Raw genomic sequence first — 25,038 nt, forward strand, 5'->3', positions numbered from 1 at the left:
CGGCACTATAAGCGCAGCCTGACGTCGCGTCGCCGGCACTATAAGCGCAGCCTGACATTGCTGTCGCCGGCACTATAAGCGCAGCCTGACGTCGCGTCGCCGGCACTATAAGCGCAGCCTGACATTGCTGTCGCCGGCACTATAAGCGCAGCCTGACGTCGCGTCGCCGGCACTATAAGCGCAGCCTGACGTCGCGTCGCCGGCACTATAACCGCAGCCTGACGTCGCGTCGCCGGCACTATAAGCGCAGCCTGACGTCGCGTCGCCGGCACTATAACCGCAGCCTGACGTCGCGTCGCCGGCACTATAAGCGCAGCCTGACGTCGCGTCGCCGGCACTATAAGCGCAGCCTGACGTCGCGTCGCCGGCACTATAAGCGCAGCCTGACATTGCTGTCGCCGGCACTATAAGCGCAGCCTGACATTGCTGTCGCCGGCACTATAAGCGCAGCCTGACGTCGCGTCGCCGGCACTATAAGCGCAGCCTGACGTCGCGTCGCCGGCACTATAAGCGCAGCCTGACATTGCTGTCGCCGGCACTATAAGCGCAGCCTGACGTCGTGCCGCCGGCACTATAAGCGCAGCCTCACGTCGCGTCGCCGGCACTATAAGCGCAGCCTGACGTCGCGTCGCCGGCACTATAAGCGCAGCCTGACGTCGCGTCGCCGGCACTATAAGCGCAGCCTGACGTCGCGTCGCCGGCACTATAAGCGCAGCCTGACGTCGTGCCGCCGGCACTATAAGCGCAGCCTGATGTCGTGCCGCCGGCACTATAAGCGCAGCCTGACGTCGCGTCGCCGGCACTATAAGCGCAGCCTGACGTCGCGTCGCCGGCACTATAAGCGCAGCCTGACGTCGCGTCGCCGGCACTATAAGCGCAGCCTGACGTCGCGTCGCCGGCACTATAAGCGCAGCCTTTATCTGAGGGTCTGAGAAATTGAGGTGTTTGTCCTTATGAGTTAGTAGGATTTAGCTAGCAGGTTTCCTACTCCTACCCTAATATCAGTACATGCAGGGGAGTTCCCAGCCCCATAAGAGGGGTATTATATTTTAAAAGTACCAGGTGATTAGGAAATCCCCTTAAGATAGTGTAGGACGCGCATCACGCTTCCTTTTATGCCCATGCACGCCTCCCGAGAGTCTCGCTCCAGAAGAGACTCGTACGCAGTAATATTGATACTCGGACTGACACACTAGGAGGATACTATACTCCTCATTGTACTACAGTATCTTGAACAGTTCTCTGTTACAAGGAGGCATCATGGTATGAGGGGTTAACAATACCCCTTAGGTGTTTATACTACAAATAACACACCACGTACATATGTTTGTATCTGCATCACTGTTATACCCCGCTTTATTTTAGTCTTTCAGTTTAATAAAATTGGTTTTAATTATCTCCACTGTACAATACATGAGATGGGGTTACCTATGTGCACGGGGTTACCTATGTGCACGGGGTTACCTATGTGCATGGGGTTACCTATATGCACAATGTCTGGTGCTTTCTCTACAATTCCAGCCTCACTATAGTATACTACAATAATATCTAGGCGAGTGCACTTAAAAGGGGTACTTTAGGGGAGGGCTAACGCTACTTTTGCGTAGACCTCTCCACTTTTATTACACTTTGCAGCATTAATCGCACCAGTGTAGACACAGCATAACACTGGGTATTCCTGCACCCCGCGGTATTAATCACACCAGTCATGACACAATGTAACACTGGGTATTACTCCCTGCAGCATTAATCGCATCCTTCAGAACATAGAGTAACTGGTATAGGTGTATATATGGTGTTATACACGGGTATAAGTGTATATATGATGTTATACACAGTTTATAGGTGTATATGGTGTAATACATGGGATATAGGTGTAAATATGGTGCTATACAAGGGGTATAGGTATATATATTTATTTATAAAATGTTTTACCTGGCAGTAATCCATTGAGAGTTACCTCTCGTTTTCAAGTATGTCCTGGGTGTCACTGTAGCTTATGACAAGATATAATGAACACCAAATATCTGGGTTGAACTGAACGAGGCTTAGATATAATAAAATATAATTTATTCCTTAAATAAGGTGAACACAGCAATATAGTACAATTAACAGGCAAGAAGGTAACACTTACTCAGGGTTGGGGAATGGAGAAGTATCAGCTATCAATTTCTCCATCAATCCAGTGACATTCCAGGTGGAATCAGAAGCACAACTCCAGCAATCCAGTGACATTCAAGATGGTATCAGAAGCACAACTCCAGCACAACTAAAAACTGTAGGGTTGACACAGTTTATATACCTGTGCAACCCTATTCTTAACATTGAACACAGCCTATTGGTGAACAATTATCTGTATCCACTCTCTAATGTGGAGACACAGACTAACCCATGCCCTCAGGTAACAATTAGACTGGCAGAGTTTGTTGATTGACTAATACTTAATCCCTAGACATTGGGTAACAATCAAGGCAGTTACTTTTTGATCACCGTGCTTAGGCTACTCAGCCGTCTGCCCTTCATGACTTATTAGCCTAGCAAATAGCGTCTGCATTTTCAGAACAGATCCAAAATAAAATACATATACACTTTAATATCTACACATATTAATAAGTTCCATTCTGGTGGGCTCAGTGGGTCGACCTTTGACAGTTTTTTTTTTTTTTTTTTTTTTTTTTTTTTTTTTATAACTTTCTTTTATTGGTTTTTACAAAGAGAGTACATTCCACAATCATATTAGAATCATTTTGTCAGCCTTAAGACATACAACATCGAGACGAACATGGTATGGGGATGACGTGAGAGGGGATGGTTAGAGGGGGAGGGGGGAGAGGGAGGGGGGGGTGGGAACCAGGTATCGTCTAGTGGGAAAGTGTAGATTCCTCCGGGCGTTCCACTACGTCCGACTCTTTCCTCGTATGCAGAACTGACGCATTAGTCCTCCCGCTAGGCCCAGAGACCAGGTGCAACCGAAGGTCTCCTGCCTTTGTCCCATATGTCTAACTGTATGTCCACCCTCTAGTGTGTCTGTTCCGCCACCGAAGGAGAGCCCACCTATTACTATCACAGCCAGACGGTGGCATTGCTCATCCCTGGGATATCTGTCTGTGCCAGCCACAGTGACCAGATTTTTTGAAAATTTGGGCCAGTGTCGTTGACTAGACTTGTCAACTTTTCCATCTGGCAAGCGAACCAAATTCTGTTCCGAATTTTATCTATTGATGGAATTGCATTCTGATTCCATAATGCTGCGGTCTCGCACCTCATCGCCGTAGCAAAATGTGCTATGAGTTTGTTTCCTGATCTAGATACCTCGTCAGTGGGCCTGCCCAGTAAGAAAACCCACGGATCTAGTCGAATTTTGAGGCCCAAGAAGACCCTTTGAAGCCAGTCTCTAATTTGTGTCCAGACGGGTATGATTCGTGGACAAGACCACAGCATATGTACCAGATCTCCCTGTTCCCCACACTGTCTGGGGCATAGGGGGGAAGCTCCCGCGATAAATTTTGCTAATCTAACTGGGGTGAGGTACCACCTCAACAATACTTTATATGAGTTCTCCTTCAGTGTCGTACAGATCGAGCTGCTGGCCGCAGCTTTGAAGATCGCCGTCCACTCATCGTCTGTTAACGGTCCAGTCAAGTCTGTTTCCCACTGAGTCATGAAACTGGGTCTATGTGAGTCATCCGTGTCCGCCCTGGCCACCACCCCGTACAGGGCAGATATGAGTCCCCGTGTATCGGTTCCCCGATCACAGAGCTTTTCAAAATTAGTTAGCGGTGGTCTGTTTGTGTGTTTGGTATAAAATGCCCGAACCTGGAGGTATCTAATAAAATCTGTGTTGGGTAAGCCCGTTTCTGACTGTAAAATCTCGAATGTTTTGATTGTGTCGCGCCCCTCCAGGTCCTTAAGCCTTCTTAAGCCCCCTTTTTGCCAGTGTGTAAAGTTCCTGCCGATTAGCCCTGGAGCAAAGTCAGGATTACCATATAAAGGGGCCATTAACGACTCTTTAGAGGTCAATGAGTGCCTATGTTTGGTCGATTCCCAGACCGAGAGAGAACTCAACACAGAGGGTAGTGGATTCTTTAGCTCTTTCAGCCTAACCTTGGGATACCAAATAATATCCTTGAGCTCCAGCGGGGCACATACCTCCCTCTCCAGAGCTACCCATCGCCTCAGCTCCGGATCACCATGCCACTGCGTTATTTGACACAGTTGGGCCGCTTTATAGTAAGCCATCAAGTTCGGCACTGCCAGGCCTCCAGTTTCCTTAGGCCTTTGCATGATTGACATTTTTACCCGTGGTTTTTTATTTTTCCAAATGAATTTTGTAACTGCTTTCTGCAGTGCTATAATGTCTGATCTTATCACGGGTATCGGAAGAGTTTGGAACAGGTATAGTATCCTGGGGAGGAGGTTCATTTTCACACAGAAGATTCTACCAATCCAGGATATCCCATAGGCAGACCACTCTTTGAGTTCCTTTGTAAGGGCTCTTAAGAGTTTCGGGTAGTTCTCGGGTAGAGATTGCGGTTATGTTTAGTGAGAAATATTCCCAGATATTTTATGGCTTTGGACTGCCATTTAAATTGAAAGTTAAGCTCAATTAGTTTCTCTGTCTCTTTTGGGATATTTAGGTTCAGCGCCTCCGATTTCGATTGGTTAATCTTAAAACCGGAGATCCTGCTGAATTTATCCAGTAGCCCGAACAGATTGGGTAGTGAAGTAAGCGGTTTTGTCAGCGTTAATATAATGTCATCTGCGTATAGAGCGATTTTATGCTCCTGGGAACATACTTGCACTCCTGTGATGTCCAGGTTGTGGCGTACGTGCGCTGCCAGCGGTTCCACACATAGGGCGAACAACAGGGGCGATAGTGGGCAGCCCTGTCTGGTACCGCTTTTAATTTTAAACAGGTCAGATGGGAAGCCCTGGTGTACTACCCTGGCGGACGGGGCCGTGTATAATGCTTTTATTGCCCTTATAGTTTTGTCTCCAAACCCAAATGCCTCAAGCGTGGACTCCATGTATGGCCAATCAATCCTGTCAAAGGCCTTCTCCGCGTCTAGACTTAAAACAACTCCTCGGATCTCGTTGGCGTTAATGAAGTTAATTATATCTACTATTTTCCTAGTGTTGTCGGCCGCCTGTCTGTCTCTAATAAAGCCAACCTGATCCGGGTGGATGAGCCTTGGCAGGATCATACTCAACCTATTGGCCAATAATTTGGAATAAATTTTAACGTCCGAATTTATTAAAGATATTGGCCGATAACTTTGGCAGTTTGTGGGATCTTTGTCCTTTTTATAAATTATGGATATTGACGCCTGAAGCATCTGAGCCGAGAAGGGTTCCCCCGCCAGAACTCCATTAAACAATTTAAGCATATGTGGCGCTAGCACCCCTATAAATTTCTTGTAGTAGAGGTTAGAAAACCCATCTGGGCCTGGAGCCTTGGAGGGTTTGAGATGTTTGATTACCGCTGTCAACTCCTCTAGCGTGAAATCAGATTGGACTGCTTCGTTCTCCAGCCTGCTCAGCTCTGGTAGGGCTGCTTCCTCTAGGAAAGACTTTAAAAGTTTGGTTGTTTTTGGGTTGTGTGTCACTTTCTCCCCATTATATAGCTGTTCATAATAAAGCCTAAACTCTTCCACTATGCGTTTGGGGTTGGAGGTCATCTCTCCCGATTTGGTTTTTATAGTTTGTATGTTATAACTCGGTTGCCTATTACGAATCCTGTTAGCTAACATAGTGTCTGGCTTGTTGGCTTTCTCAAAGAATTTCCTCTTTGCCAGTTTTTAATGCCTACAGTGACTCCACATATTGGCCAAATATGAACTCTCTGCGACCTCCAGAACTGGAAATACAGAAATTACCTCTCGTTCTCACGCATGTCCTGGGCACAGAGTTATAACATGTGTTACAGGCAGTAATACAGTGAGAGTTACCTCTCGCTCTCACGCATGTCCTGGGCACAGAGATATAACGTGTTACAGGCAGTAATACAGTGAGAGTTACCTCTCGTTCTCACGCATGTCCTCGGCACAGAGTTATAACATGTGTTACAGGAAGTAATACAGTGAGAGTTACCTCTCGTTCTCACGCATGTCCTGGGCACAGAGTTATAACATGTGTTACAGGCAGTAATACAGTGAGAGTTACCTCTCGCTCTCACGCATGTCCTGGGCACAGAGATATAACGTGTTACAGGCAGTAATACAGTGAGAGTTACCTCTCGTTCTCACGCATGTCCTCGGCACAGAGTTATAACATGTGTTACAGGAAGTAATACAGTGAGAGTTACCTCTCGTTCTCACGCATGTCCTGGGCACAGAGTTATAACATGTGTTACAGGCAGTAATACAGTGAGAGTTACCTCTCGTTCTCACGCATGTCCTGGGCATAGAGTTATAACATGTGTTACAGGCAGTAATACAGTGGGAGTTACCTCTCGTTCTCACGCATGTCCTGGGCACAGAGTTATAACGTGTGTTACAAGCAGTAATACAGTGAGAGTTACCTCTCGTTCTCACGCATGTCCTGGGCACAGAGTTATAACGTGTTACAGGGAGTAATACAGTGAGAGTTACCTCTCGTTCTCACGCATGTCCTGGGCACAGAGTTATAACGTGTTGCAGGCAGTAATACAGTGAGAGTTACCTCTCGCTCTCACGCATGTCCTGGGCACAGAGATATAACGTGTTACAGGCAGTAATACAGTGAGAGTTACCGCTCGTTCTCACGCATGTTCTGGGCACAGAGTTATAACGTGTGTTGCAGGCAGTAATACAGTGAGAGTTACCTCTCGTTCTCACGCATGTTCTGGGCACAGAGTTATAACGTGTGTTACAGGCAGTAATACAGTGAGAGTTACCTCTCGTTCTCACGCATGTCCTGGGCACAGAGTTATAACATGTGTTACAGGCAGTAATACAGTGAGAGTTACCTCTCGCTCTCACGCATGTCCTGGGCACAGAGATATAACGTGTTACAGGCAGTAATACAGTGAGAGTTACCTCTCGTTCTCACACATGTCCTCGGCACAGAGTTATAACATGTGTTACAGGAAGTAATACAGTGAGAGTTACCTCTCGTTCTCACGCATGTCCTGGGCACAGAGTTATAACATGTGTTACAGGAAGTAATACAGTGAGAGTTACCTCTCGTTCTCACGCATGTCCTGGGCACAGAGTTATAACATGTGTTACAGGCAGTAATACAGTGAGAGTTACCTCTCGCTCTCACGCATGTCCTGGGCACAGAGTTATAACTTGTGTTACAGGCAGTAATACAGTGAGAGTTACCTCTCGTTCTCACGCATGTCCTGGGCACAGGGTTATAACGTGTGTTACAGGCAGTAATACAGTGAGAGTTACCTCTCGTTCTCACGCATGTCCTGGGCACAGAGTTATAACGTGTTACAGGCAGTAATACAGTGAGAGTTACCTCTCGTTCTCACGCATGTCCTGGGCACAGAGTTATAACGTGTTACAGGCAGTAATACAGTGAGAGTTACCTCTCGTTCTCACGCATGTCCTGGGCACAGAGATATAACATGTGTTACAGGCAGTAATACAGTGAGAGTTACCGCTCGCTCTCACGCATGTCCTGGTGTTATACATTGGGTATAGGGATATAGGTGTATATATGGAGTTATACACGAGGTATAGGGGTATATATGGTGTAATAAATGGGGTATATATGGTGTTATACACGGTTTGTGGGTGTATATATGGTGTTATACATGGGTATAGGTGTATATATGGTGTAATAAATGGGGTATATATGGTGTTATACACGGTTTGTGGGTGTATATATGGTGTTATACATGGGTATAGGTGTATATATGGTGTAATAAATGGGGTGTATATGGTGTAATAAATGGGGTATAAGTGTGTATATATGGTGTTATACAGGGCCCGCAGCATTAATTGCACAAGTCATGACACAGCATAATCCAAACTTCCAGTGACAAAGGCGCTTCAGCACTGAATCCCTTCAGTGTATACACATTGAGGCGCTTCAGCACTGAATCCCTTCAGTATATACACATTGAGGCGCTTCAGCACTGAATCCCTTCAGTATATACACATTGAGGCGCTTCAGCACTGAATCCCTTCGAATCCCTTCAGTGTATACACATTGAGGCGCTTCAGCACTGAATCCCTTCAGTATATACACATTGAGGCGCTTCAGCACTGAATCCCTTCAGTATATACACATTGAGGCGCTTCAGCACTGAATCCCTTCAGTATATACACATTGAGGCGCTTCAGCACTGAATCCCTTCAGTATATACACATTGAGGCGCTTCAGCACTGAATCCCTTCAGTATATACACATTGAGGCGCTTCAGCACTGAATCCCTTCAGTGTATACACATTGAGGCGCTTCAGCACTGAATCCCTTCAGTGTATACACATTGAGGCGCTTCAGCACTGAATCCCTTCAGTATATACACATTGAGGCGCTTCAGCACTGAATCCCTTCAGTATATACACATTGAGGCGCTTCAGCACTGAATCCCTTCAGTGTATACACATTGAGGCGCTTCAGCACTGAATCCCTTCAGTGTATACACATTGAGGCGCTTCAGCACTGAATCCCTTCAGTATATACACATTGAGGCGCTTCAGCACTGAATCCCTTCAGTATATACACATTGAGGCGCTTCAGCACTGAATCCCTTCAGTGTATACACATTGAGGCGCTTCAGCACTGAATCCCTTCAGTATATACACATTGAGGCGCTTCAGCACTGAATCCCTTCAGTATATACTCATTGAGGCGCTTCAGCACTGAATCCCTTCAGTATATACACATTGAGGCGCTTCAGCACTGAATCCCTTCAGTGTATACACATTGAGGCGCTTCAGCACTGAATCCCTTCAGTATATACACATTGAGGCGCTTCAGCACTGAATCCCTTCAGTGTATTCACATTGAGGCGCTTCAGCACTGAATCCCTTCAGTGTATACACATTGAGGCGCTTCAGCACTGAATCCCTTCAGTATATACACATTGAGGCGCTTCAGCACTGAATCCCTTCAGTGTATACACATTGAGGCGCTTCAGCACTGAATCCCTTCAGTGTATACACATTGAGGCGCTTCAGCACTGAATCCCTTCAGTGTATACACATTGAGGCGCTTCAGCATTGAATCCCTTCAGTGTATACACATTGAGGCGCTTCAGCACTGAATCCCTTCAGTGTATACACATTGAGGCGCTTCAGCACTGAATCCCTTCAGTATATACACATTGAGGCGCTTCAGCACTGAATCCCTTCAGTATATACACATTGAGGCGCTTCAGCACTGAATCCCTTCAGTGTATACACATTGAGGCGCTTCAGCACTGAATCCCTTCAGTATATACACATTGAGGCGCTTCAGCACTGAATCCCTTCAGTATATACACATTGAGGCGCTTCAGCACTGAATCCCTTCAGTGTATACACATTGAGGCGCTTCAGCACTGAATCCCTTCAGTGTATACACATTGAGGCGCTTCAGCACTGAATCCCTTCAGTGTATACACATTGAGGCGCTTCAGCACTGAATCCCTTCAGTATATACACATTGAGGCGCTTCAGCACTGAATCCCTTCAGTATATACACATTGAGGCGCTTCAGCACTGAATCCCTTCAGTGTATACACATTGAGGCGCTTCAGCACTGAATCCCTTCAGTATATACACATTGAGGGGCTTCAGCACTGAATCCCTTCAGTGTATACACATTGAGGCGCTTCAGCACTGAATCCCTTCAGTGTATACACATTGAGGCGCTTCAGCACTGAATCCCTTCAGTATATACACATTGAGGCGCTTCAGCACTGAATCCCTTCAGTGTATACACATTGAGGCGCTTCAGCACTGAATCCCTTCAGTGTATACACATTGAGGCGCTTCAGCACTGAATCCCTTCAGTGTATACACATTGAGGCGCTTCAGCACTGAATCCCTTCAGTGTATACACATTGAGGCGCTTCAGCACTGAATCCCTTCAGTATATACACATTGAGGCGCTTCAGCACTGAATCCCTTCAGTATATACACATTGAGGCGCTTCAGCACTGAATCCCTTCAGTATATACACATTGAGGCGCTTCAGCACTGAATCCCTTCAGTATATACACATTGAGGCGCTTCAGCACTGAATCCCTTCAGTATATACACATTGAGGCGCTTCAGCACTGAATCCCTTCAGTATATACACATTGAGGCGCTTCAGCACTGAATCCCTTCAGTGTATACACATTGAGGCGCTTCAGCACTGAATCCCTTCAGTGTATACACATTGAGGCGCTTCAGCACTGAATCCCTTCAGTGTATACACATTGAGGCGCTTCAGCACTGAATCCCTTCAGTATATACACATTGAGGCGCTTCAGCACTGAATCCCTTCAGTATATACACATTGAGGCGCTTCAGCACTGAATCCCTTCAGTATATACACATTGAGGCGCTTCAGCACTGAATCCCTTCAGTATATAGACATTGAGGCGCTTCAGCACTGAATCCATTCAGTATATACACATTGAGGCGCTTCAGCACTGAATCCCTTCAGTATATACACATTGAGGCGCTTCAGCACTGAATCCCTTCAGTATATACACATTGAGGCGCTTCAGCACTGAATCCCTTCAGTGTATACACATTGAGGCGCTTCAGCACTGAATCCCTTCAGTATATACACATTGAGGCGCTTCAGCACTGAATCCCTTCAGTATATACACATTGAGGCGCTTCAGCACTGAATCCCTTCAGTATATACACATTGTAGACAGATAAACAGGACTGGGTAAGGGGGTAAATAGATTGATGAATGTAGGAAAGTTCCCAGATGGACCAATAATCCCTGAAGGGTTAGGGTGTAAGGTTAGAAAACCCCACCAAACCCTCATTGGGATGGTTCCTGGACTCACAATGGGTATTCCCAAAGGATAAGAAAAGTACTCACAGAAACCCCTTGATCCTGAAGTCCTGACAGGCGTGCAGCCCAGTGTGGAGATGCTGCACGGAGTAACACCCAGTGTGGAGATGCTGCACGGAGTAATACCCAGTGTGGACATGCTGCACGGAGTAATACCCAGTGTGGAGATGCTGCACGGAGTAATACCCAGTGTGGACATGCTGCACGGAGTAATACCCAGTGTGGACATGCTGCACGGAGTAATACCCAGTGTGGACATGCTGCACGGAGTAATACCCAGTGTGGACATGCTGCACGGAGTAATACCCAGTGTGGACATGCTGCACGGAGTAATACCCAGTGTGGACATGCTGCACGGAGTAATACCCAGTGTGGAGATGCTGCACGGAGTAATACCCAGTGTGGACATGCTGCACGGAGTAATACCCAGTGTGGACATGCTGCACGGAGTAATACCCAGTGTGGACATGCTGCATGGAGTAATACCCAGTGTGGACATGCTGCACGGAGTAATACCCAGTGTGGACATGCTGCACGGAGTAATACCCAGTGTGGACATGCTGCACGGAGTAATACCCAGTGTGGACATGCTGCACGGAGTAATACCCAGTGTGGACATGCTGCACGGAGTAATACCCAGTGTGGACATGCTGCACGGAGTAATACCCAGCGTGGGGATGCTGCACGGAGTAATACCCAGTGTGGAGATACTGGTGCACGGAGTAATACCCAGTGTGGAGATACTGGTGCACGGAGTAATACCCAGTGTGGGGATGCTGCACGGAGTAATACCCAGTGTGGGGATGCTGCACGGAGTAATACCCAGCGTGGGGATGCTGCACGGAGTAATACCCAGCGTGGGGATGCTGCACGGAGTAATACCCAGCGTGGGGATGCTGCACGGAGTAATACCCAGCGTGGACATGCTGCACGGAGTAATACCCAGTGTGGACATGCTGCACAGAGTAATACCCAGTGTGGACATGCTGCACGGAGTAATACCCAGTGTGGACATGCTGCACGGAGTAATACCCAGTGTGGACATGCTGCACGGAGTAATACCCAGTGTGGACATGCTGCACGGAGTAATACCCAGTATGGACATGCTGCACGGAGTAATACCCAGTGTGGACATGCTGCACGGAGTAATACCCAGTGTGGAGATACTGATGCACGGAGTAATACCCAGTGTGGAGATACTGATGCACGGAGTAATACCCAGTGTGGGGATGCTGCACGGAGTAATACCCAGTGTGGGGATGCTGCACGGAGTAATACCCAGTGTGGACATGCTGCACGGAGTAATACCCAGTGTGGACATGCTGCACGGAGTAATACCCAGTGTGGACATGCTGCACGGAGTAATACCCAGTGTGGACATGCTGCACGGAGTAATACCCAGTGTGGAGATACTGGTGCACAGCCAAGAGTGAGTGTCAAACAGATTGAAGTTAAAAATAATGCTTTATTAATCCATCTAAAAAAGTGGAGGCACACACCCTCCTACGCGTTTCGTGTTACAAAAACACTATCAAGGAGTGTATAAAGTGATAAAGTGTTTTTGTAACACGAAACGCGTAGGAGGGTGTGTGCCTCCAATTTTTTAGATGGATTAATAAAGCATTATTTTTAACTTCAATCTGTTTGGGACCCACTCTTGGCTGTGCACCAGTATGTTTTTTTTGTTTTTCCATGACACAGCATAACACTGGGTATTACTCCGTGCAGCATTGTTCAGAATACAGCGTAACAATGGTGTTATTACTCCCTGCAGCATTAATCACACCAGTCAGGACACGACGTAACACTGGGTATTCTTACTCTCTGCAGCATTAATCGCATAGTTCAGAACACAGCGTAACACTAGGTATTATTACTTCCTGCAGTATTAATTGTACCAGTCAGAACACAGTGTAACACTGGGTATTACTCTCCGCAGTATTAATTGCTTGTCCGGGCACAGCGTAACACTGTTTATTATTACTCCCTGCAGTATTAATCGCAACAGTCAGGATACAGTGTAACACTGGGTATTATTACTCTCCGCAGTATTTCTCGCACAGGACATGCAGCGCTATAAAGAGGTGAAACTTCTCCTGAAGAGCTGGGAGAGTGACTTCCTGGCTCAGCACCGGAGGAAGCCCAGCAAGGTACTGTGTCTGTCTTTGTGTGTCTGTCTTTGTGTGTCTGTCTTTGTGTGTCTGTCTTTGTGTGTCTGTCTTTGTGTGTCTGTCTTTGTGTGTCTGTCTTTGTGTGTCTGTCTTTGTGTGTCTGTCTGTCTGTGTGTGTCTGTCTGTGTGTGTCTGTCTGTGTGTGTCTGTCTGTGTGTGTCTGTCTGTCTGTGTGTGTCTGTCTGTCTGTCTGTGTGTCTGTCTGTGTGTGTCTGTCTGTCTGTCTGTCTGTGTGTGTCTGTGTGTGTCTGTCTGTCTGTGTGTGTCTGTGTGTGTCTGTCTGTCTGTGTGTGTCTGTGTGTGTCTGTCTGTCTGTGTGTGTCTGTCTGTCTGTGTGTGTCTGTCTGTCTGTGTGTGTCTGTCTGCCTGTGTGTGTCTGCCTGTGTGTGTCTGCCTGTGTGTGTCTGCCTGTGTGTGTCTGCCTGTGTGTGCGTGTGTGCGCGTGTGTGACACGAGGATACTGCACAGGGTCTCTGAGGCTCAGGTTTGTCACCTGATCCTTGTTACTTTCTGCTGACAGGTGGACGTGGAAAATGCTCCTGAGGAGACGCAGAGTGAGTAACAAATACACACAGCTCATCCATACGTGTTCCATTGTCACCCATACCCAAAGGGGAGTGAGTAACATACACACAGCTCATCCACACGTGTCCCACTTTCACCTACTGTCACACATACCCAGAGGGAAGTAACATACATACAGCTCATCCACACGTGTCCCACTGTCACACATACCCAGAGGGAAGTAACATACACACAGCTCATCCACACGTGTCCCACTGTCACACATACCCAGAGGGAAGTAACATACACACAGCTCATCCACACGTGTCCCACTGTCACACATACCCAGAGGGAAGTAACATACACACAGCTCATCCACACGTGTCCCACTTTCACCTACTGTCACACATACCCAGAGGGAAGTAACATACACACAGCTCATCCACACGTGTCCCACTGTCACACATACCCAGAGGGAAGTAACATACACACAGCTCATCCACACGTGTCCCACTGTCACACATACCCAGAGGGAAGTAACATACACACAGCTCATCCACACGTGTCCCACTGTCGCACATACCCAGAGGGGAGTAATATACACACAGCTCAGCCACACGTGTCCCACTGTCACACATACCCAGAGGGGAGTGAGTAACATACACACAGCTCAGCCACACGTGTCCCACTGTCATCCACAGTCACACTCGCCCAGAGGGGAGTAACATACACACAGCTCATCCACACGTCCTACCGTCACCAATTACAATCACCTAGAGGATGAGTGAGTAACATACACAATATGCGAGCTACGAATCTGTCCCTCCCCCCACAGAGTGACACAGATAGAAGGGAGCTATGAGTCTGTCCCTCCCCACGCAGGGTGACACAGATAGAAGGGAGCTATGACTCTGTCCCTCCCCCCACAGAGTGACACAGACAGAAGGGAGCTATGAGCCTGTCCCTCCCTGTAACAGGGGAGTTATCCCTGTTAAGGAAATATGCCTCTAATCCAGCAGTGTGGTGGTTAACTGCTGGTAGTCAATTAACAAACACCACCTGCCTGATTAGATTGCTTACAAAAGCCTGTCTTTTGAGACAGGAAGAGAGACTCCTTAGCTCACGTGTGAGCTGAACTTTGGAGACAGGGCAGAGGTTCTTGAGTCTCCCAGGAGAGACTGACCAAGAGAACACAGATCTCTGGAGCTGACAAATAAGACTTCTAAACCTGGATGCTGACATTTTCTGTGCACACACGGGTGCGGTTCCAGGAGAGCAGAGAAGCTTCCCCCTACAGCAGCCAGCTAACAGATAAGACTTTTATTAACAAGACTTTTTATATCTGTTCATTTCATGCTATGTGTTTGGGGCTGGGAGACATGCTTATCTAAGGGAGTCGTGAATTGCATAGTATTTCACTAGAAATACTCCCAAGTGAATAGAAGCTTTGTTTCCCCCGTGTTTGGATGGTTTCTTGATGTTAAGGAAAAGGCACAATAAAGCCTTGTTATAATTTCACCTTACAAAAGTCTCCAATTGTGTACCTCTGTGAGCGTCTGCCTACATATGGTGTCCGAAGTGGGACGAGAGGTCGTCTTTGAAGTTAGAAAGGACCGGAGATTTTTTCTGTGAATTTTTTTTAATGCTTTTTGCCTACAAACAGTCTGAGAAAAAAAACCTCATGCAGCAGAGATCAGAGTTAAAGGGATACACACTGCACTGAAACTTACAAAACCACAGATGGACTCTTTTCCCCAATCCCAAGAGGAGAGAGACTGCTGAAGCAGCTAAACCTTATTTGCCTATCACAAAGTGTAATATGGTCATTGAAATAGGGGTTTTGCCTTCCAGCCATAGTCGGGGTTCAAGAAGTGAGTCAGCCCTTAAAAAGGGATAGGTGTTTGTTGTTTTCAAAAGTTGCGCTGAAGCAGTGAATACAGATGGTGACCCACGAGCGGTACTGATTTTGCAAATAAAGGTTGTCACACCGCATAGGACTACCAGCTGTGAATGGAGTATATGCAGAAAAGTGTGAAAATTGATGTAAGACTGTGCTGAAGCAGGGGAATTTTTAGCAAACAAATGCTCAGTGTAAAATTGCCCTACAGGGGAAAAAGGGATTGCTGAACTGTGTAAAAGGTATTCCAAAGCCAATTGCTGAGTGTTGAGTCACCCTGCCGGGAGTGAAAGAAATATTCCACTGCAAAGAATGTTTCTTTTTCTGCAAGTAAAAAAAAGTCTGCCTATATATGTTGGGAGCAAAACCAGACACCCAAAGTGTGAAGTGTGAATGCCATAATACCCAAAGATGAGACTGAAAATTACTGAACTCAAGCAGAAAACCAAATTCTGTTGCTGAAGCGGAGGAATTGCACCTAGCAAGTAAATGGTGTAAAGCAAACGGAAGTTTTTACCTAGCAACTACACATTCAGCATACCTAATGAGAGATTACACCTAGCAAGTAAATGGTGTAAAGCAAATAGACATTTTACCTAGCAACTGCACATCCTGCACTTCCTGTATACCTGATGAGAGAAAATGCGTGCACAGTACTGCTGATATTGTGGAACTTACCCAAGAAAGAAAAAGTCTACAGAGATGCCTGTGAGAGCTACGACCTCTACAAGCAAAATATGCCCACCTGTAGGACTACCACAATTGGAGGTTCTAGCAAATACAGTGGCAACAGCTGCAATAGCGCCTCCTGAGGTCAGGAAGAAAATTACACCTGATAGCCTATAAATGGAGGACAAGATGCAGCGTTCCTGTAATGAACCCTACCCCACGGAAGAGTGGCCCTTCCAGTCCAATAAAGAGGAAGACATCTCTTACGGGGAACCCGAACCGAGTCACATCCACAAAACACCCCAAGAATGGTGGGGGTGCCTGAACTCGGCACGAACAGAAAAGACCGCCCTCTATGATGACGAATATGGTCGACAAGAGAAAGAGCGGGAGCAGCAGATCACCCAATATTTCTGTCAGCTAAAGCAACTGCAAGAAAAGCCTGGCGTATATAATAAAGCTGCTAAAGTATCAAATAAAGGAGACCCCAGTATTCCGGATGTGACGGAGTCCTCCAAAACAAAAAAGCGGAAAAAGAAAAGCGGTTCTTCACTTACCGTGGAAGGAACAGACACATCCGCAGATCCTGTGGAGGAAAAGGGGGACCGAGTTGCCCTGCAGCCTAGAGAAAATGGAGAATTCGTCCCGCGGTTAACCGAATATCCAGAGGGCCCAAGGCAGAAGTCGTGTACCCCAAAGAAGTGTCTGTCCGGTGCCAACAGTGAGGAACCCTCAACCAACCATCCCAGGGAAGTGGAGCCGGAACCAGTGAGTGACGATCCCTTGACCAGCCCTGAAGATGCCCTGAAAAATGCCAGGCATGACTGTTATATGCTCCGTGAACAATTGAAACAAAAGGAAGATGGTTACAAAGAGCTACAGAAAAATAACGTGAGGCTACAAAAAGATGTGCTCACAATTTACTCTTTAGCCAGGACAGAATTGGACGATCTCAAGACTGAGCTAGATACTGCAAATGCTACTATTTCCGCCATGGATGGAAAGCAGAGCCAATCTGATAAAATGGTGGCTACGCTAAAGCGGAAGTGTGAGGAGGCACTGAAGCAGATGACAGTCTTCCAGCAAGAGGTTCACACTCTTCACATAGAGCTGAATGCCTCACAACAGGAGGTCAACAGTGTCCGGATAGAGGTGGACGTATCTCAGAAAGAGGTTCAGACACTCCGCAGAGCACTGGATGCCTCACATCATGAGACCAACAGCTGCCGCACAGACCTGGAAGTTTCCAGAAAGGAACTACACAGTCACTGAGGAGCTGGACATTTCTAAAGAAACGATTGTCGATCTTAATACAGATCTCCAAGTCTCCCAGAAGGAGCTTCAGATCCTAAACCTGGAGATGGAAGTCTCACGCCAGGAGACAGCCCGCCTCCAAGCAGATATGCAAAAATGGAAGGTGGACTGCAAAGAGGCCCTGAATAGTACAGAGACTGGAAAAAGAGAAAATTCTGAGTTCACAGAACACGTCAAGGAAATGTTGGAAGTAGAACACTAAATGCAGAACCAACTGCAATGTCTGCGTACGCACCTCCAGTATGCTGAGAAGCAGCAAACACTGCAGGAAGAAAAGCTGCAGGCTGCTAAAGAGGTACAAGCGCTGCAGGAACGTCTGAATACCCAGTACGTCCCCACAGAGAAGTATGAGGAGCTAAAGGCCACACTGCATGTCACCAGAGCATCATTGGAGGCGGAGCTTCGATACCAGGTGACTCTGTATGAGAGGGAGCGTGAGAAGGCTCAGAAACTGGAGCAAGAGCTGGAGAGACAGAGAGACTGTTCCATTCCCTTGAGTCAGTACACCAAGGAGAAAACAGACGCAGCGGCAACCTTGATGACAAAAATTACAGAGCTCCAAAACATGAAGGAGACACTGATACAGACTCAGAGAAAGCAAAGTGCGCAGATAAATTCCCTGAGAAGAGACTTGCAAGATGCACTCAAGAAACAGGGATTTCTCGGGGATGAGATTACAGTCCTACAAGGACAAGTATTGACCCTGACTAAGCGTCGGTATCCCACGGCCACAAAAACCCATGAAGACAAGGGTACAGTGAGAGCTGGGAATACCGCTCGTCTGAAAGACCAGGTTTGCAAAATTTGAACCATCTAAACAAGCACTAGCAAAACCTTCAGCCACCCAACAGGCAACAAAAGAAGGTACACGTGCTGAATCAAAACCAGAAGAATCCTTAGATGATGAAGCTGAAAAGATGGGACATTCTCTGGAAGTGGGTGTGGAATTGCAACTTAATCTCAAAGAGGCTGAACTAGCAACCCCATTGAGTGGGAAAAGGGCAGAGAGACAGCTTCAAGAGCAGAAAATTCAAAGGGCTGTTTTTAAACGCTCTGCAACTGCTGCTATACAGTCTGCCTACAATAAGACGAGCATCCGACGCGAGGGAAATCTCATGACCGCGCATGTAGAAAAAAGACTATACTTGGAAAAAGTCCTCCTCGAGCGACTGAGGGGTGCTGATCTCAAGCACCTTCGGGAGGAGACACAAATGAACTGGAGAAAGGGCTCCGATCCCAGCAGGACTGAGGTTCTCTTCCTCCATCCACTCTCATTCAAGTCACAGAGATATCTTGAATGAGAGTGGAAGGATGGGCTTTGGCCGTGGCAAGCCCGAGCTTCCCACAAACAGGGGAGGTATGCAACAGGGGAGTTAACCCTGTTCAGGAAATATGCCTCTAATCCAGCAGTGTGGTGGTTAACTGCTGGTAGTCCATTAACAAACACCACCTGCCTGATTAGATTGCTTACAAAAGCCTGTCTTTTGAGGCAGGAAGAGAGACTGCTTAGCTCACGTGTGAGCTGAACTTTGGAGACAGAGCAGAGGTTCTTGAGTCTCCCAGGAGAGACTGACCAAGAGAACACAGATCTCTGGAGCTGACAAATAAGACTTCTAAACCTGGATGTTGACATTTTCTGTGCACACACGGGTGCGGTTCCAGGAGAGCAGAGAAGCTTCCCCCTACAGCAGCCAGCTAACAGATAAGACTTTTATTAACAAGACTTTTTATATCTGTTCATTTCATGCTATGTGTTTGGGGCTGGGAGACATGCTTATCTAAGGGAGTTGTGAATTGCATAGTATTCACTAGAAATACACCCAAGTGAATAGAAGCTTTGTTTCCCCCGTGTTTGGATGGTTTCCTGATGTTAAGGAAAAGGCACAATAAAGCCTTGTTATAATTTCACCTTACAAAAGTCTCCAATTGTGTACCTCTGTGAGCGTCCGTCTACACTCCCCCCGCAGGGTGACACAGTTACACAGGCAGAAGGGAGCTATGAGTCTGTCCCTCCCCCCGCAGGGTGACACAGCTGTGCCCCGCTGCACTGCTCCTCCCACTTAATTATCTCCCCCTTCCTATTTGATGCGTCTCTTCCCCTCTCAATAACGTCTCCCCATCTCTGCTTTCCCTTTATCCTTACCTCCCTCTCTATAACACATCTTGCAATGTAACACTGTGTTTTGTGAAGCTTAATTAGACACTGCTCTGTCTTTTCCCTCATCAGATCTGTATAAAGAATACAGGACCCTGAAACTAGGGAGGGGTGAAGAGACCCTGTGGGAGAAAGCACCCAGGAAGGGGTGAGGGTGTCTGAGGGGGCTTGTGAGGTGAGTGACGGGAGCACAGACTGAAGGGTTTTGTGAGGTTTGTGAGGGGAGCAGCAGAGACTAGGGGGGTGTTTGTGAGGGGAGCAACAGAGACTGGGGGGGTGTTTGTGAGGGGAGCAACAGAGACTGGGGGGGTGTTTGTGAAAGGAGCAGCTGAGTTTGGGGGGCATGTGAGATGAATCAGGCGAGTAACAGAGACAATGGGGGCTTGTGACTGGGAGGAGCTAGGATTGGGCGATATACCAGTATTTAGTGATATCACGATAACAATCTCCCGAAGTGCCGATATGGAAGATTACCTGTTATCACAATATTATGGTATGCCGGTGATCAGAGGTGCAGCTTTGAAGCTGCCGCTGTGCTGCCCTCTCCCTTCCTGCTTCTGAATGCAGTCTCAGAGAGAGGAGTTTCGGGCAGCAGGCTGCAGCAGGGAAAGGTAGGAACTCCTCCTCACTTTACTTTTGTTAAGCCCTCTACCCCTGGCACTCGCAACCCCTTCCCCTCCCCCCTCCCCCTGGCACACGTAACCCCTTCCCTCACCCCCCAGCCTCCCCCTGGCACACGTAACAACTTCTCCCCTCCCCCCCACCCTCCCCCTGGCACACGTAAACCCTTCCTCTGGCACACGTAACCCCTTCCCCCCCCCCCCAACCCATCCTCCCTCTGGCACACATAACCTCTTCCCACCCCACCCATGGCACATGTAACCCCTTCCCACCCCACCCATGGCACATGTAACCCCTTCCCCCCCCCCCCCACACCCTGGCACATATAACCCCTTCCCCCCCACCCAGGCACATGTAACCCCTTCCCCCCCCCCCCCCCCCAGCCTGGCACATGTAACCCCTTCCCCCCCCCCTGGCACATGTAACCCCTTCCCCCCCCCTAATACACGTAACTCCTTCCCCCCCCACCCGGCACACGTAACCCCTTCTCCCCCCACCCTGCCCGGCACACGTAACCCCTTACCCCAACGCACCCCCTGGCACACGTAACCCCTTCCCCCCCACCCAACCCCTGGCACACGTACCCCTTCTCCCCCCCCTCCCCTTGGCACATGTACCCCTTCTCCCCCCCCCCTCCCCCTGGCACACGTAACCCCTTCCCCCACCGGCACACTTAGCCCCTCCCCCCCCCCCAGGCACACTTAGCCCCTTCCCCCCCGGCACACTTAGCCCCTTCCCCCCCCGGCACACTAAGCCCCTTCCCCCCCCCCCCCCCCCGGCACACTTAGCCCCTTCCCCCCCCGGCACACTTAGCCCCTCCCCCCCCCCGGCACACTTAGCCCCTTCCCCCCCACCCCCCGGCACACTTAGCCCCTTCCCCCCCACCCCCCGGCACACTTAGCCCCTTCCCCCCTCCCCCGGCACACTTAGCCCCTTCCCCCCCCCCGCACACTTAGCCCCCTCCCCCCTCCGCACACTTAGCCCCTTCCCCCCCCCCGGCACACTTAGCCCCTTCCCCCCCCCCGGCACACTTAGCCCCTTCCCCCCCACCCCCCCGCACACTTAGCCCCTTCCCCCCCCACCCCCCGGCACACTTAGCCCCTTCCCCCCCTCCCCCGGCACACTTAGCCCCTTCCCCCCCCCCCCCCGCACACTTATCCCCCTCCCCCTCCGCACACTTAGCCCCTTCCCCCCCCCCCCGGCACACTTAGCCCCTTCCCCCCCACCCCCCCGCACACTTAGCCCCTTCCCCCCCCGGCACACTTAGCCCCTCCCCCACCCCGGCACACTTAGCCCCTCCCCCACCCCGGCACACTTAGCCCCTCCCCCACCCTGGCACACTTATCCCCTCCCCCACCCTGGCACACTTAGCCCCTCCCCCACCCCGGCACACTTAGCCCCTCCCCCACCCCGGCACACTTAGCCCCTCCCCACCCCGGCACACTTAGCCCCTCCCCCACCCCGGCACACTTAGCCCCTCCCCCACCCCGGCACACTTAGCCCCTCCCCCCCGGCACACTTAGCCCCTTCCCCCCCCCCTGGCACACTTAGCCCCTTCCCCCCCGGCACACTTAGCCCCTTCCCCCCCCCGGCACACTTGGCCCCTTCCCCCCCCGGCACACTTGGCCCCTTCCCCCCCCGGCACACTTAGCCCCTTCCCCCCCGGCACACTTAGCCCCTTCCCCCCCGGCACACTTAGCCCCTTCCCCCCCGGCACACTTAGCCCCTTCCCCCCCGGCACACTTAGCCCCTTCCCCCCGGCACACTTAGCCCCTTCCCCCCCCCCCGGCACACTTAGCCCCTCCCCCCCCGGCACACTTAGCCCCTCCCCCCCGGCACACTTAGCCCCTCCCCCCCCGGCACACTTAGCCCCTCCCCCCCCGGCACACTTAGCCCCTCCCCCCCCGGCACACTTAGCCCCTTCCCCCACTTTCCCACTTAACGCCCCCCTCTTCCCCCCGGCACACTTAACCCTCCCCCCGGCACACTTGGCCACTTCCCCCCCCCCCCCCACCCCCCCGGCACACATAGTCCCTTCCCCCCACCCCCGGCACACTTAGTCCCTCCCCCCCCCCCGGCACACTTAGCCCCTTCCCCCCCCCCCCCCCGGCACACTTAGCCCCTTCCCCCCTGGGCACACTTAACCCCTTCCCCCCTCGCACACTTAACCCCTTCCCCCTCGGCACACTTAACCCCTTCCCCCCTCGGCACACTTAACCCCTCCCCCCCCTACCAATTCTCCAATTAGCATAAAGATATAATGCACCTCACTGTCAGTCTGCTCATCGCGCTGCACTGAAGAGCAGGTGCGGGTCTGGCTGCCAGAGAGCAGAGATCTGTGTCGTTACATTTCACACGGGGTGTTTGTGCACCCTCCCCCCGGCACACGTAACCCCTTCCCCCACCCTCCCCCCGGCACACGTAGAGGGCAGAGATCTGTGTCATTACATTTCACACGGGGGTGTTTGTGCACCCTCCTCCCGGCACACGTAACCCCTTCCCCCCCACCCTCCTCCCGGCACACGTAAGCCCTTCCCCCCCACCCTCCTCCCGGCACACGTACGCCCTTCCCCCACCCTCCCCCCGGCACACGTAAGCCCTTCCCCCACCCCTCCCCCGGCACACGTAGAGAGCAGAGATCGTGTCATCACATTTCACACGGGGGTGTTTGTGCACCCTCCTCCCGGCACACGTAAGCCCTTCCCCACCCTCCCCCGGCACAAGTTAAGCCCTTCCCCCACCCTCCCCCCGGCACACGTAAGCCCTTCCCCCACCCTCCCCCCGGCACACGTAAGCCCTTCCCCCACCCTCCCCCCGGCACACGTAAGCCCTTCCCCCACCCTCCCCCCGGCACACGTAAGCCCTTCCCCCACCCTCCCCCCGGCTCCACACGTAGAGAGCAGAGATCTGTGTCATTACATTTCACACGGGGTGTTTGTGCACCCACAGTTTCCCTTTATAATAAGGAAACGTTGGGACTGGCTTTGGCCAGCTTTGAACTTTAAATCACAAATAAGCATATGCTTCATTTATGTAACCCCTTCAGGGCACTGTCACATACCTCACAATGTTTTGCATAGGACACCAAGAAATTGCATTTATTCAGTGCCTGCTAATCAGACGTTGCCGTGACGACCATGGCGGCTTGAATCAGGTTTTGATGAAAAGACGCAAACAAATGACCCCTTTGTCACACAGACTTAGGACCTAAATGTAAACATGTCACTAGTATATTTTATCCCAATTGGTAGCAGCGCAGGAATTGTTATTTGTTTTCCATAAATGTGAGGCCTTTCCCCAGCTGCAAACTTCTGCAGCTGGTAATATGTACGGTCTTTGTTTTACTTATAGAGACCGCTAAGGTTTGATGCGGGGGGGAGGGGGCTGTCACATTGCCGTGAGGGATGAGAACTAATATCGGGGTTTCTCTCCGTGACACTGAACTGAAGATTTCTGACTCATGGGGGGCTCATCTGAATCGTTCTGCTGTGACCCCCGAAGCTCACCCCTAAGGAACGGGGCTCCCTGAAAGCGTCCGCACAGTACTTTGGGATGAAACTTAAAGCCAATCTGGGAGGAGCCTTAAAGGTGAGAGGGTGCGCGTGTGCGCGTGCGTGTGGTATGCCTGTGTATGTCTCTTATGTGCCTATGAGGTGTGTGTGCGCGCCTCTGTGCGTGCGCCAGTGAGTGTGTGGGTGCCTCTGTGTGTGTGTGCGCGCGCCTCTGTGTGTGTGTGCGCACGCCTCTGTGTGTGTGCCTCTGTGTGTGTGCCTCTGTGTGTGTGTGCGCGCGCCTCTGTGTGTGTGCGCGCCTCTGTGTGTGTGCCTCTGTGTGTGTGTGTGTGTGTGTGTGTGCGCGTGCCTCTGTGTGTGTGTGTGTGCGCGTGCCTCTGTGTGTGTGTGTGCGCGCCTCTGTGTGTGTGTGTGTGTGTGTGCGCGCGCCTCTGTGTGTGTGCCTCTGTGTGTGTGTGTACGCGCGCCTCTGTGTGTGTGTGTGTGCGCGCGCCTCTGTGTGTGTGTGTGTGCGCGCCTCTGTGTGTGTGTGTGTGTGCGCGCGCGCCTCTGTGTGTGTGTGTGTGTGTGCGCGCGCAGCCTCTGGTGTGTGTGTGTGTGTGTGCGCGCGCGCCTCTGTGTGTGTGTGCGCGCGCGCGCCTCTGTGTGTGTGTGTGCGCGCCTCTGTGTGTGTGTGTGCGCGCCTCTGTGTGTGTGCGTGCCTCTGTATGTGTGCGCGCCTCTGTGTGTGTGCGCGCCTCTGTGTGTGTGCGCGCCTCTGTGTGTGTGCGCGCGCCTCTGTGTGTGTTGCGCGCGCCTCTGTGTGTGTGCGCGCGCCTCTGTGTGTGTGCGCGCGCCTCTGTGTGTGTGCGCGCGCCTCTGTGTGTGTGCGCGCGCCTCTGTGTGTGTGCGCGCGCCTCTGTGTGTGTGCGGGCGCCTCTGTGTGTGTGCGCGCCTCTGTGTGTGTGCGCGCCTCTGTGTGTGTGCGCGCCTCTGTGTGTGTGCGCGCCTCTGTGTGTGTGCGCCTCTGTGTGTGCGCCTCTGTGTGTGTGTGTGCGCGCCTCTGTGTGTGTGTGTGCACGCCTCTGTGTGTGTGCGCGCGCCTCTGTGTGTGTGCGCGCGCCTCTGTGTGCGCGCGCGCCGCCTCTGTGTGCGCGCGCGCCTCTTGGTGTGCACGCGTGTGCGCGCCTCTGGGTGTGTGTGCGCGCCTCTGGGTGTGTGTGTGTGTGTGTGTGTGGTGCGAGCGTCTCTCGGTGTGTGTGTGCGCGCGCGCCTCTG

At 50.6% G+C, this 25,038-nt stretch overlaps 2 protein-coding genes across 2 annotated transcripts in view; both read left to right on the plus strand.

Moving 5' to 3' along the window:
* LOC142473310 (ATP-dependent DNA helicase Q4-like) overlaps positions 1 to 23,853 on the plus strand; it is a 29,977-nt gene extending 6,124 nt beyond the window's left edge. The window contains exons 2-5 of the mRNA XM_075580508.1: positions 12,988 to 13,088; positions 13,630 to 13,663; positions 19,721 to 19,823; positions 23,719 to 23,853. Of these exons, the coding sequence (XP_075436623.1) occupies positions 12,988 to 13,088; positions 13,630 to 13,663; positions 19,721 to 19,800 (215 nt within the window). The 3' untranslated portion in view covers positions 19,801 to 19,823; positions 23,719 to 23,853. The remainder of the gene's footprint in view (positions 1 to 12,987; positions 13,089 to 13,629; positions 13,664 to 19,720; positions 19,824 to 23,718) is intronic.
* LOC142473301 (uncharacterized) overlaps positions 23,674 to 25,038 on the plus strand; it is a 70,692-nt gene continuing 69,327 nt past the window's right edge. The window contains 2 exon segments of the mRNA XM_075580498.1: positions 23,674 to 23,763; positions 23,765 to 23,857. Coding sequence (XP_075436613.1) covers positions 23,674 to 23,763; positions 23,765 to 23,857 — 183 coding nt within the window.

Source organism: Ascaphus truei (genome assembly GCF_040206685.1).
Source record: "Ascaphus truei isolate aAscTru1 chromosome 3 unlocalized genomic scaffold, aAscTru1.hap1 SUPER_3_unloc_1, whole genome shotgun sequence".
NCBI classification, from domain to species: domain Eukaryota; kingdom Metazoa; phylum Chordata; class Amphibia; order Anura; family Ascaphidae; genus Ascaphus; species Ascaphus truei.